The sequence below is a fragment of the Rhyacophila brunnea genome, unplaced genomic scaffold (genome assembly GCF_057557595.1).
Source record: "Rhyacophila brunnea isolate RB1 unplaced genomic scaffold, BYU_Rbru_1.0 scaffold_9, whole genome shotgun sequence".
NCBI classification, from domain to species: Eukaryota; Metazoa; Arthropoda; class Insecta; order Trichoptera; family Rhyacophilidae; genus Rhyacophila; species Rhyacophila brunnea.
The window spans coordinates 3,982,940-3,997,841 of NW_028233361.1; the positions used below are offsets into that span (position 1 = coordinate 3,982,940).

Here is a 14,902-nt window from a genome sequence, read left to right on the forward strand (position 1 = left end):
TTTTTATTGTATTTTCAAACCATGATCCTGGACACTCCTTAAACGTTGTAGATAATCTATTTATATAATTTTGAAGCCTTATTATCATTTATATTTATTTTAAACATTCATTTATAGTCATATTTCGGTACATGAATGTGCAGTGGTGTTAAGATTTTTTACATTTATTAATTTTTAAACGCATTTATAAAACCATTAGTATAATTTATGACGAGATAATTTAAGTAAAATATTCACGATAAAAAATTATATTGATTGACCTAACCGAAACTTTTTTTATTTTTTTTAAACGGTACATGTTCAAACACGCGCGTCAATATCACTTTACTCCCTACTTCAATTATAGTTTGTCAATTTATGGCTACGGCCGTATGTTGTAGCTTAACTACTGGGGAATGACGAAAGAAATGGCGTATTTCAAAAAAACATTACCTTATTCTTAGGTCAATAATTATTACAAAGCAATCATTATTCATAAGCTGTTTATCACAATTGAATGGTCAAAGACATAGCTTATAATAAGTATCTTTAGAATCATCTTCAAATGTGTTAATCTTGCCGATTTTTTGAATAATAAAATGCCTACTTCTTGTCAAATTTGGGATCACAGAGATTATCAATATAATTTTTTATCGTAAATATTTATTGTAATTATTTATTAGAATTGTCCAGTTTATATGATTTAACAGAAACATTAAAAACGTGGTATATAAAAAGTTCTTTTTATCTTGTAATTATTCTTAGATGCAAATGACGCAATCGATTCGTCAGAAGATTGAAAGGGGCCCTCGGAACAGTTCAGACAACAAATTGTATTTATCGTAAATTGAGTGTAAAATATTGCTCAAAGCATAATATAGTAATTGCAATACAACGCCAAAGAAGGTCTCTAACCTAACCTTTCGTATGTAAAAAATGGTATTTAACTTAGAGGATACTTACACTATTTACCAAATAAATTGTGATTTTTTTTATTATCAAAAGTATTTTAAAACATATTTTAAATGTGCAGTAAAAAAATGTTAGGTACATAGTTTATTTGTGAAATGTAGTGTTTGAAAAAAATATGGGTCTTTGGATATCTTTTGACACCTTTGGTGAGTGCAATAGCGCAATAGTGAGATATTGAGGATGACGATCCGGAAATTTGATCTAATTACCTCTGCGGAAGTGCGTGGCAACGCAACGCACAGTACCGAGAGAAGTGGATAGGTTCAGGCTGATAATACAATTGTTAAGGTCAGTGGGTGAACACTGAATGAAGGCTTCACTACATCTGAAAGCATGCACTTTCCGGATGGAGCAACATTATCAAAAAGTGACCGAAATATTTGTTTATATAACTGGAAAATACAGCCAAATTCATTTAATATAATGTAGGCAAACATAATTAAATATGTTGATACACAAAACTGTTTTCATTTTCAATTGTTCATTTAACTCGTCAACCGGTATTCAAATTAGAAACATACAGCTGCGGGCTAACATCAACATGCCCTGTAATAATAATATGACATCGCGACGAAAGGGAGATAAAAACTGCTGCTTGCTAAGCAAGAATAAGGGGAAATATACCGATATATAATAAAGTCTGCGAGTATTACTAAATATTGAAATAATGTAAACTTTTGTAAATAAAAGATAAGAAATTAAATTGTCGTATCTTCGAAGAAATATTAGTTTTGGATATTTTTTGTGTGTTTATACAACTGACTTAATACAATATTATGTCTAAAAGATGGTGTTTTCATTTTAGATATAAAGAGGCCGACATAAGATAACAACCCTAATGAACAGCGTTTTTAAATCATAATTTTATATCGGTCATCTAGCATGGGGAAAAATAAGAAGATCCATCTTTATAAAAAAAACTGATATTGTATCGAAAGAAATCGTGAATGTTAACTGAGAAAGCGTATGGAGTTATCGACACTTAGGTATGGGAGGAATATATTATAACTCAGTGTCTCACTTCCTTGTCCCAGGACGAAGCCGCACGGGACCGATGTATCAACCATGCACTGCAGTGGCTAGGTATATATAATTTATAATAAAAATCGTGACTACGTATTTATCGATATCGAGCGTCATATGTATCCGATTACGGAAAATTTGCCGAAGCATAGTATTCAAGAGTGGAAAGTGATGAATCCACTACCCATGGAAATTGAGGTCGCCAAAACTATGGTCCGACCAAAATGAAGGATGCTGGGAGTCTCTCAACACACCCTTAGCTATATGGACGAAGGAATGCAGGGATCGCTTTAAAGATATAACTAAGTACCACATTACCATCGACAGTGGCGGAAACGAAATCGATGTAGGTATTATATAAATGACAGTAGGTATATAATACCCAACAATATTAAAGATTTTCAAATCTAAATTTTTAATTAATAATTAATATTTTACTGTTCGTATTGATTCTGCAAACGATTCTTGAATATGTCCATTTAAAATTTGAATGAATTACCTACCTATTTATTATTTCTACATATAATGCGAATTGTATGATTGGATAAGGATTGCGATGAATTCAATAAAATATAATAAAACTTAGGTACTGTTCGGTTATGAGGAATACAGCGGAAAACACATTTTGAAAATACCCGATATATTGGATTATTTGTTAGGTTTACCTAACCAAATCTAACCTAACCTAACCTAAACTAACCCAAACTAACAAATAATCCAGTATATCGGGTATTTTCAAAATGTGTTTTCCACCGTATTCCTCATAACCGAACAGTACCAAAACTTATGATGTACCTACTCATGTATTTGGAAAGTTTGACACCCCTCACTGTCATTACGTTAATGCACACTATCTAAATGTGCAAGTGATGGAGGAGTGGCTCTTTTGCTTTTGAGCTACCAATATATTTGTGATTAAGTTCTTTAATAAACAAGAGAACAAGATACTTATATAAAATTTATTGGGTAATACAAAAACTGACAATATAAATAGAAATTCCAATAAAATTCGACAAAATACCTGGACGGCAAACTTGTGTACATGGTTGGAGATTATTGAAAAATTAATACAAAATATTCACCTATCTCAGGACTTTCAGTCAGTTTTTCAAGTGAAGTTTTCCAGAGTATTTAAATTAATTCCAAAGGAGAATGTAGGCTTAAATGATAATGAAAGTTTAGGAAATTTTCTTATCAAAATTTCCTACAACTGCGGCGGAAATAAAGCGAGCACTCGGGATCCTCAGAAAAGTTTACTTGAAGATAAAATTGTATTTATTTGAAGCATTTATTCGCAAGTGAAAACATATTTTTAGAATGAAATATTTTTATATTACTTAGTATACGTAGATACGACGTGAGGGCATCGTTTTCAGAGCGCTATGAAAAGTGAACAAACATATTATACAAATTGAATAGGCAGGCAATTCTCTAATGTCTAAGATTTCTCGTGATATTGTAATCATTTCTAAGATATTATAAATCATTTATGTCGTGCCGGATAACAATTATTATTAAATGGGGAACAAATTTTGTATGTTAGTACACAATAACGGAAGAAGATAAACAAAAACAACAATTCACTTGTAATAATAATCACTCGCTTTAAAACTGAAAATTCGCGTTTGAATGTCTTTAATAATTCGGGTAATATAATAATTATTATATTGACATGCTAACAGAGCAAGGTGGTTACAATACGAGAATACTATAGTAAATATTATATAAATGGAGTTGTGTATATGACCTAGGGGTCGTCAATATATGACGTCACGGCCTAAAAGGGAGGATTGATTTAATATTATAATTTATGGTAGGTATAGTGGACATGGGAAGGGAGGGATTCTGGAAAGTAGGTATTACTGTAATTACTAACCGACGTCAAGGATCGCTCCAAGATTTTTTGTATACTTTGAACATGGAAATAATTTTTATATAACTAATTTTTTGATTCAACGAATAATTCACAAGATTTAAGAATGCAACATTCAAATTATTGAACATACATAATTTTGAAAACACTTTTGAGAAATTATATTGTAACTAACCTATAGAAAAAATATTTTTGAAAAAAGTAAGAAAGTAAGTAAGAAGTTAATTAAGTTTTCTATTTTTTGCGACAGCGATTTTTGACTAATTCATAGTTTTAATATTTTTTATATTTATTTTAAAACACATCGATTTTTATAAAAATATAAATGTGTATAACTTGAAATCCTTTTTATTTTTTACAGTTGAAATTGTAAATTATCTAAAAAATGTCTCAAATTGCAAGTCTTATATTTTTCCGCTATGTGCCTCTTTTAGAAAGGCTGAGTAAATGCTTCACCTTAAACACTACCGCTAGACGATATTTAAATTTGGCCAAGTATTTTTTCCGACTTACACGCGGTGAAAAGAGAATTCTGCCATTCTTGATAGCATTAACATGTGTGTCCCTGATAACTATCTTAGAAATCGGGAGCATCAGTTGTTTGTTCTCCTAAGGTACATAACTATCCTGCCCGTGGTCCTCTTGGTCCTTGCATTACCAATTGGGAGGACAATAACTCTGTTCAACCAAATCACTTCGGATTTGTTTTATAAATTCTTAAAATAGGATCTGCTTAGCTCATTCGGTGTACTTCCTTGTATCTGATTTATATATACATATCTATAATATATATTTTGTATTTACACTTTTCTACTGTTTACTAACGTTTATATAATACTGTTTTAATAATATTTCTCTATTTCTAAATGTCACGTTGTGAACGTCTTAAATTAATAATTTGTAATCAATATGTAAAAAAAATGAAATGAAGAAGAAGAACCTAATCAATAATTGAATAAATATAAATGCACAAATGAATATTTTTAATTCTAATGAATTTAAGTTTTGTACCTACTATTCCATTTGAGTTATTCCATTCCTCAAATGGAAAAGTACCTACCAAACTTAAATCCATTATAATTTAAATTCAAATTCCTTCAAGTACCTTCGGTCGATAGTATTAATATTTTGAATATTTTAAAGCTTAGTTATCAAAAATAGCAGCATATGGGGATAATTAATTATTGTAAAAATTATGTGTATGATTTTATTAGCAAAATTAAGAATCTTTATGTAGGTACTTAATAAATGTGTTATTTCAAATAAATGAAATGAATATATTTATTAATCATACCAGGATATAACAACACACAATTCTTTGAAAAAGTCACTTCATGCTACGATTTTTATCTCACGGCGAGGATCAGTATTTTTCGCAACGAATTCACTGCATTTTTAAAAAATATGTCTTTAATTAGCTCAAAAATCCTTAAGTCGCGCGGAATTCAAAAGATATGCAAATCAGATTAGCAGGAATTTAAATTAAAATTCACTCACTCCCAAACCACTCGTGGAAAATCACGAATTAACTCAGTTAAACTTTGGTTGAAATATATTAAAAATAATAAGACGCAAACTCTGAGCTGGAAAAATATTCTGGAGAATTTCCACAGATAAGACGGGAGATGTAAACGTTTCCTAACCTCTTATTGTTCATCCCTTGGGATGGAAACTAACATTTCCCGGAAGTTAAGGCTTCGCAGGAACGCAGGATGTAAAATGGGTTCCATTTTTCATGTTTACTTTATCGATGTACCTATACCCACTAATAAAATATCGTTTGAAATATTGAAAAAATGTTCTCAAGCAAGGTTATATGGGCAATAAATAGTATTACTGAAATATATAAAGAATAATAAATCCCCAGGAAAATGATAAATGATAATTTTAGAAATAAATAATGACATTACGTCTTTTCATAGCACGGAACTTTTTTTGGCCTGGCCTTATTTCATAAATAATTACAAGATAAAAAGAACTTTTTATATACAACGTTTTTAATTTTCTGTTGAATCATATAAACTTGACTTGCTAGCTTAAACGATCAAAAATTTTTGTACTTGATGGAAATAATACTGAAATGTCATATTGATTTCCATAGTAACGCACGTATATATTAATAATTTAGTTGCTAGGACCCCAGACCCCTAGCAACCAATAATAGTGGATTGGATTACGGATTTCTTCCGAAATAACTTTTCATACAGAACAGAATTAACTGGAAATGAAATCAATTCTACTTAAAAATGGCTAAAAGTATTAAAAAATGCATTGGCATCGTGTTCTGATATATTCTAAAAGTTTCAAATGTCTAGCTGGTCGGGAAGTTAGTTAAAAATCGATCGCACGATTTGTACCGGACAAACAACCACCGGACAAATAAGAATACGAGCTAATAAACACGTTGTAATAAAATACTCATATAAATATAGTGATTGATTATTTAAATACATAATCGTTATAAAAATCAACTATACCTACTATTAAAATACGTCTTTCTTATTTTAACATAATAATAGAATTGATGAGTAGTTCTATACAATTTCATGGCAATTAATTATAAATGAATGCAAAACTTGAGCATCGGTGGAGCACGGACAGTACGTGGTGACGGGTCTAGGACGATTTGGCGCCGGGACAACTGGACGCCACAAAATTTGAAAATAAGTAGACGTTAGGTACTTAAAGGTAATTTTTAAAAAAAATATTTGATATTATTATTTATATTTAAATTGTTATATTATGATTTAATAGTTGGTGAGCATTTAAATATGCAGACGTAAATAATGATTAAATCGTGTATATGTTTAAGTTCCAACGAAAAAAGAGTTTTTTTATTTTTATATAAAGCCTTAGGCATGGTAATTCTCAATCCTTCATAATAAAAAAAACATTATGTTAAGAGTAAAATGAAGTAAAACTACTAAGTAGTAGATAGAAACTGATTAAAATTCCTCTTCTACATTCTGTTTAGGTGTCTACGACAGTGCGGCGTCCAATTGTCCTGGCGTCCAGTTGTCCCATTCTCCGTGGTGACATATCACATCACAAATGCAATATGCAGTCTACACTATCTGTAGGTTATCTGGACCATAGTTGTTTTCTTCAAATACTTCCAGTTACGGTGGTTTCGCTGATGGTCATGTTATATAAGCCGCCAAGTTCTGTTAGCTTGGCGTAATAGAATTCCATATAATGTTCATAATGTGAATATAATAATGTCATATATTATATGACAAACACATCATCTTGTAGTCTCCCCATGACGGCTGAGCTACTCAGGACAGTTCAATCTTGTGTAAGTATAGCTTTCAGTAAATTTGATGTGACATGAGGTGACAGAGGTAATTTTTTCATCTATACGGTCGACTGGGGTAGTAATAATATACGTCAAACTAGGCATATTGCATGCCATTTACTACCAGGCTCTTTTCACGTGCAAGTAAGTGCTTTACGGGGCTTCCCATGACAACTTTAAAGTTACGTCACTGTAAAACACCTGACAGGGTGTAGAGACGTAATGGGGGATGGTGGACGAGCTTATGTTAACAGCTGATGTGCTTATTTTGTTACGTATCGTTTTAAGTATGTTGTACTAAAATATTATTGCATTGCAGTAATATACAAATATTTCATTAGATACTCGTAGTTGTCATGTTATAACATGGCCACACTTTTAAAATTGAATGCTATTTACGACGCTGGCAACTTTAAGCCGGCTCGCACATCGCAACTCGCCTTGTGTGCCTGACGGCCATAAATCAAAGACTTCTGAGACTGCCGGCGAATGTTGTATGCTACAACTCGCACATCTGCCTAGCGGCAAACGTCAAACGTCAAAAAGGAGAAGTCTCTCGTCTGCCATTTTTATTGTGTTGATTGTATGAACAAACGTCAAACGCTCACCGCGATGAGCGAGCAATGACAGTGTAGACAGAGACAGAAACAGAAATGGCCGATGGCCGCAAGCTGTGCGCTTGCGCGGAGGCGACATTCCCGAGATCGACATGCACGCTTTGGTCATTGCAACTAGACGAATGTCGCAGGGTTGCAGAGTTGCAGTTGCATCGGCCAATCTGCGAAGGTCCATTTGATAACGTTTGTTTCTTGGTTTACGATGACGTCACATCGACGAATTCGTCGTAAGACGCATGCGGCGAGTTCTGATGTGCGAGCCCTCTAAACTCGACGGCGGAATAAGGACGGATGCGCGCGTCGATAAACTTGCAAAAAACGTTCGCTTGAATATTTCCGGCGCGAGGTTCAAGGACCCTATATACGGTGTCGGCCGAGCCCGGCTCTCTATCTCGGTCCACGACGTCCAGCAGAGGAAGATCTCGCTCTCAGTGCCCGACGATCATCAGATGGACACCTCGCTCAGTTCCCGCTTCGGACGGAAGATGGTCCGAAGTGAAGTCGATGGCGTCTAAACTGGGAGGTTTTATTTTAAACTGGTATTTCGTCCCCTGTATTTATTTATGAAACGGTCCACCGAACAAACATATTTATTTGTAATATCATTAACTAAATTATTCTATGCAGGCGCTCGTTAGCACTTAACTAATTATACACTCATTTTATAGTTTTGTTCTTGCCTGCTTGTTAAATACCTTTACCTTAAATTATACACCTTGTTAAAATTTATACTCGCGTTTTTATTTATTGTTGAATATCGTCTCTATGCATACAAAGAGTGGTGTCCAAATAATCTTCTTGTATTTTAAATTACAGCAGAAACCGAATGACCACCTGCAGTCCGACAGGTAACTCAGACTCAGGAGATATTTCAAGTACCCACGATCCTGCCCCGCGTCTCATGCTCTGCCGCATTCCTTCCCATTTCCTTTCCTATCATTATCCATCCTTTATCCACATTCCCTATACCCAGGCGCACCTTCCTTCCTTCATAATTCCAACCCGTTATTATCATCAATCCTACCCACCACCAATCCATATTTTTATACGTTACAATATATATAAATAATGCTGTGGAGTGTTGACTGTTTGTTGACAGTGAGTGACTGTTTTCTGTCGCAAAACTAATTAGATACGTTATTCCACGATTTGCTGAATACTCCATTAAGTACCATTTTTTATCAACAACATAAGTATTCAGTAGTAACTAATAAGGACCCAAAATGCGAGAGAGAAATTTCAATTCCCAAAGCTACACATTGAGAGGTTTGTTGGGTTCCGCAAAAAGTGGGTTAGGAATCCCTCTGGGGAATTCCGGCAGACTAAATCGATACGGATCATAAATATATTATGTCCGAATGGGGATCCCATAAAAATGGACAAGCGATAAACTGAGATGATGAGATCGTGTATTACATAACAAGATTTGAATAGTATTTCGATTAAAAAAATACGTGCCCACAAATGTAAATAACAGAACCTATTAGTATTAGATAGATTCGATATAGTTATATTGTTGACAATATTTTTGACGAAATTTACATTAGGTACTTAGTATTAAGTACATACGTGTGTAGTAAAAGGTGTTCAATAGAATTATAGAACAATTAATTAAATACTACATCTCGACAATTAAGGCTATACCTCAGCTGAGGCATGGTCAGGCACGTGACTAGGCGATGCGCGGAATGCGGGTCGCGGGTGCAAATGATAGAACCCGAACGAAATATAATTTGTCATAAAAGTTCAACATGCGTCCTTTTTATGTAATGTTTATTATTATATTCGTAATAATAATAGTATATTCATTGACATGTTTTCTTTTTTAAGTACATACCCAAAGTTTATTAGTCATCTTTACACGATTTAAGAATATTTTCATCCGACGCCATGATAAAACGAATCGACGTGCAGACGCCTCGACTATCGCTCTCCGAATGACAACGCGGCCGTAATTTCGTTCTACATACAGTTGAAAATTATTTGCCGTTTCATTTATGTACGCTCTTAAGAGATAAAACAATTTTTAAAACACGGATTTTTTTAAATACAGAAATATTGCATACACCAACGATAAAATGAAAAAATTGTAAAAAACATCCTAGGTTTAGAATACATAATAATATAACACATGATATTCAACGTCTACTTTTGTAATCCATTATAGTTTATAAAAAAAATGTGGATTCACATAAAAAAATACTAAAAATGTACATTTTTGGTACCTTAAATACATGTATCGCTCACGTAGAAAACTTTATGCAGTATTTTAAAATGTTATGAATTAAGATATTAAACTTTGTGTTGGTACCCCTGGAGGAAAAGGCCACAGCTGTCATATAATTACGAATTCTAAAAAGAAATCAAGTAAATATAATTTTGAATGACGTTTAGGTACTAAGCAAAACTATTTTGAGTGCCGATAATCAACGCTAACATAAGAGATGCAGTATTAAACACGTTTTATATTTCTTTTAGTGTTAACTGTCAATTTATGGTGGATCTGCATTGTATTATTTGATTAATTATTTGTTTAATTAAATAAAACACAATAAAGTGAAATAAGTACTATAAAATTGTGTTTCATTTAATTAAACAAATAATTAATCAAATAGTACGTTTTATATTATTGAAATAATATAAACCAGATTTGACAGCTATTGTACATATGCATCGGTTGACGAAGTCTTATAATACTTGCAATTAGAGAAGTATTTCTACATCTGTTTGTGAAATTAAAACAGTTTAAATAAATTACGGAGAGTCATAATGTTAAGGCTATACCTCAGTTGTGAGGCATGGTCTAAAAGATCGTGGGTAGGCGATGCGCGGTTTGTGTAAATGACGCGTGCCGAACGAAATATAATTTGTCATATAAATCCAACATGCGTCTATTTAATGTTCTGTTTATTATTCTATTGGTAACAATAATAATATATTCATTGACATGTTTTCTTTTTCAAGTACCTAAATGGGTAACGTTTTTAGTCATCTTTACACGATTTAAGAATTAATACCCCCGTCGCCATCACGAAACAAATTGACGTGTTCACAGCTCGACTTTCGCTCTCCGATTGCCAGCGAGTCCAAAATTTCGTCGCTCCTATAGTTGAAAATTATTTGCCGTTTCACTGAAGTATGCTCTTAAATCGCTAAAAGCGACGCAAAGTTGCCGTGAAATTGATTGTTTTGGTCACATGTTATCTATGCACACCAATCTAAATGATTACAGTTAATTTTACATAGGAAACGTTAACATTTTATGCATCGGGCCGTAAGTTGCGGATGTGTGATTAATTGCTGATTGGAGAAGGGCTATGTCTAACAATCTAACATATCAGGAAGGGATGGAGATGTAGTTGCACGAATCTGTAAAATTACGTCAAAGACTCACCAATACGTCAAAATCGTCCGCAGATTAATGACAAATTGATAATCCTAACCTGGCACTCGTTTTCCGTTCTTTTTCCACTGAATAACGGGAGGCGGGTCACCCCTCGCGCTGCAGTAGAAGGCAGCTATCCCTCCAGCACGAACTTGAAGGTTCCTCGGTTTCGTCGTTATCTCGGGCGGATCTGTAACAAGGGTTTTGAATAAGTATATCGTCCGGAAAGAATATCATAACTTCTTTTACAATATATAGACAATTACGCTGTTCTACAAATTGGTATCCAAATCCAAAATCATTAATTCATTAAAAAAACATTTTCATAGTGGGTATTTCAATGATTGGTTTTCAAACATTGGAATAACTAAAATGAAAATTTAAATAACGAATAGTGAAATTTTATTTTAAAATGTTTCAAATATGATAATATATAAATAAACTATACTCATGAAATCAGTTTGACTGATAAAATGTGGATAATAAACATATACTGGTACTCTGTTCATTAATAGTCATAAAATTCATATAGTTTTTATAAACCACGTTAAGAGTGATTGAAATATTATTTTTTATCAAAATCGTATTTTGATCAAAACTATTTAAAAACTAGTAGAAAAAATAAAATAACAGGTAAATACAGACATACTCAAAGGCAAAATATACAACAAATCGAGATGTGCTGAATTTTTTGTTATACATTACGATATTACAATATATGTTAACTTATTGTAGAGAATGTATTAATTTACTGTGTAAATACATATAATTATGTACTAGTTTTAAAAGAATCTACTAAGTATACCATAGAAATATATTTCGCACAAAATCTCGTATGTAGATTTGACTTTGAAAATGTGCCGGCAATGTAAATGGATTGATAACACGTGTTTATTTTTAACGAGCACTTTTCATCATCTGCTCTAATTTGAAAAACGTTATACATTTTGAAAACAGCGTTGAAGGGCAATTCAGTCTATACAAACAAACATAATATTATATATTAAATACTGCAAACAGTTTTTTATGAATCTATTAAAACATCATTTATGTAAAATTAAAAATACAGTACAACATGGAGTTATTATAATTAATTGTAGGTATAATAAATTGTTGGTAACGTAGCTCGTTATAATATAACACGTTGCTTTATTTATTTTATGTGAAAAATAATATTTCGTTTTTGCTTTTAACATTTCATCAAAAAGTAATTTGAAAACACGGAAATCATAAAATACACGTTGGAACATTTTTTTTTCTATTATATTAAAATACATAAATATTTTGTAGTCTTGTTAAATTGACTATTGATTGGATGGAATCACCTATACGGCAACGGTTGCCATGAAGAATGAATATTTTGTAAAGGGTACCTCATTAATTCTGGCCATTTTAATAAGTAAACTAATCACCTAATCTAATACAATACATGCTGAAATCGTAGCTACTTTTCTACAAACACGTATCTCAATTTTTGTCAATTTTGAGTTGTTTGATGCAATGAATTCAGAATAAGAATATGCACATATTCCACTAACACTTATCTCAAAACATACTTTATAACATAATAGATTTAAGAAATTACAAAAAACTCGTATCACAATAAAACAGTTTTATAAATATTATAAACTCGTTGCATGAGTTACGTGTTTGTAAGTATACAGAATACTGAACTTCAACAGATAGATGATTATACTAAAGCACTTTCGCGTATGTCAATATACGTGTTTACTGCAGTTATATTGTGAAATGACACACGGTAAAGTTGCAACGCATTCTCGTATCTCCGACAATATGACTGATTGGTCGAAAGTATAGTGCGATAGATTGAAGAAACGTAACATTTATTCGTGAAAATATATATTTCAAGAAGAAAACTTATTCCTGAATTAAAAACTGAGAGAATAAAGTTATTATTTGCCTCTCCTGAAAAGTTGTGTTTTTTGAGATACGTGTTTGTAGAAAATTATCGACGAAATGGGATACGTAGGTATAATGCGAAAAGGTAATTAAAAAAAGTATTTATTATAAATATTTTTGGATAATTAGTCTGTAAAATATAGAGAAGTAATTAATTTTGGCTTTTTTAGAAAAATATTGCTATTAAAATAATATTTCATATCCTATGTTAATTTTTATTATTTATGCCTACTATCTGCCTGAATTGATACAGCCAACTGTAAGTCACTGTGTATAATATACATATAATGGATACATATATAATAATAATATTGATGATATGGGATATTCGTCGTAAAACTATACAGATAAAAGAGTGGTGTAGGGTATAGATCGACATAAATTGCATTTTATACTAAGAGAGGTATAAACCGCGCTAACAAAGGCAAGGAAGGAGCTTAGCCTCTCTTTGAAACGTAAGAAGCCGGCGAAATTTCCCTTTGAAATAATATATGTTTAGATTGCAAAGTGAAATGGGAAGAGTTGGACCTCGTCCGCACTTCACGCTGCAGGAAGAAGAAGACGAATAAAAGGAAAATAAACAACAGAAAAAACCACATTTGGTTGCCGAGCCGGAGTAACCTGCCTTGAGGGAAACGCCCGGGTACTTAAAAGGGTCTGCGCTGAAATGCGAGATACCTGTAGACAAGTGTTTGCGATACCGGTTTTCGGTAAATGACAAATCCGGTATTTTTAAAAAAAATCACCGGCTAAGAGCTAGAATTTTGAAATCAAAATACTACAATTTTAAAAACTTAATAGGTTTCTGGCAATATTACACTATTACACTATGCAGTTAATATATAATAAAATTTCGCCTATCTACTACTTTAGATTCATAAACTTTTGAATCGTATATTAAAGTTTTAAGTACTACTACCTCATTTATACATATAGCAAAAAAGACACGCACTACACACGTCTTAATATATTATTACCCGAAGTGCTAACTTTGTAATATTGTATAACATTGTAATTAACTATTTATTTGGAAGCTGACCATTCAGGGATGCCATATCAGTGGATACCAGAAAACCTGGACTGGAATGAGGCCATAAAGAAAATGTGCCAAAGCATGTAGATAGATTTTTACCATGGGGCCTCACTAGAAAAGGGGAATTGGAGTAAGTGCAATCTACCATCCCTATGGTTGGTGCCCTGGTGTGAAGAGGAACGAGCTTAAGCTGATACTGAAGCTAAGAACAGGGCACATAATGGGTTAAAGATTTTATGTCCTCATGGGAATAAGCGATTTGCAGCTCTGCGATGAATGTGATGTTTTCGAGGACATTGTACATAGGGCAGTACAATTCCCTAAATATGAAGGACACAGAGTACAGCTGCGAATTGCGGATAACTTTGAGAATGTCGACGAATTGAAAGGTGTCCTGTCGGTGGGTAAGACAGAAGAGCAAGGCAAAATTGTAAAGTTCTAAATTGAACAGAATTGGAGTGAGGACCTGATCGGCGGATCCCCTTATAGAATAGAAAAGGCGATAAGACAGTGAGTCGCAGTCAAAAACTATATTTTTAATATTCAAGTTAAAGAGTTATAGTACAACAACAAAAAAAAAATACCGGAAGTAGCTTAATATTTTAGGATTGGCATCCCTGCATTGTAGACAAGACAAAAAACAGAGGGGAGAAACTAATAATAAAATATGAAAATATTTATATTATGAACAGGAATTGAGTTTGGGTTGGAGATTACGTGGGTAGCTCTCTATTTCATTACTACAAAAAGAATATCACAACAATGTTCAAGAATTATAGGAATATTAAAGTAAATTCGTATT

General features: G+C 32.6%; 1 protein-coding gene across 2 annotated transcripts in view; it reads right to left on the reverse strand.

The window, feature by feature from the left end:
• Lar (tyrosine-protein phosphatase Lar) overlaps window positions 1–14,902 on the reverse strand; it is a 712,977-nt gene that overhangs the window by 231,416 nt on the left and 466,659 nt on the right. For both annotated transcript variants that reach the window (XM_085959967.1, XM_085959966.1), the window contains exon 4: window positions 11,206–11,337. In XM_085959967.1, the coding sequence (XP_085816093.1) occupies window positions 11,206–11,337 (132 nt within the window). The remainder of the gene's footprint in view (window positions 1–11,205; window positions 11,338–14,902) is intronic.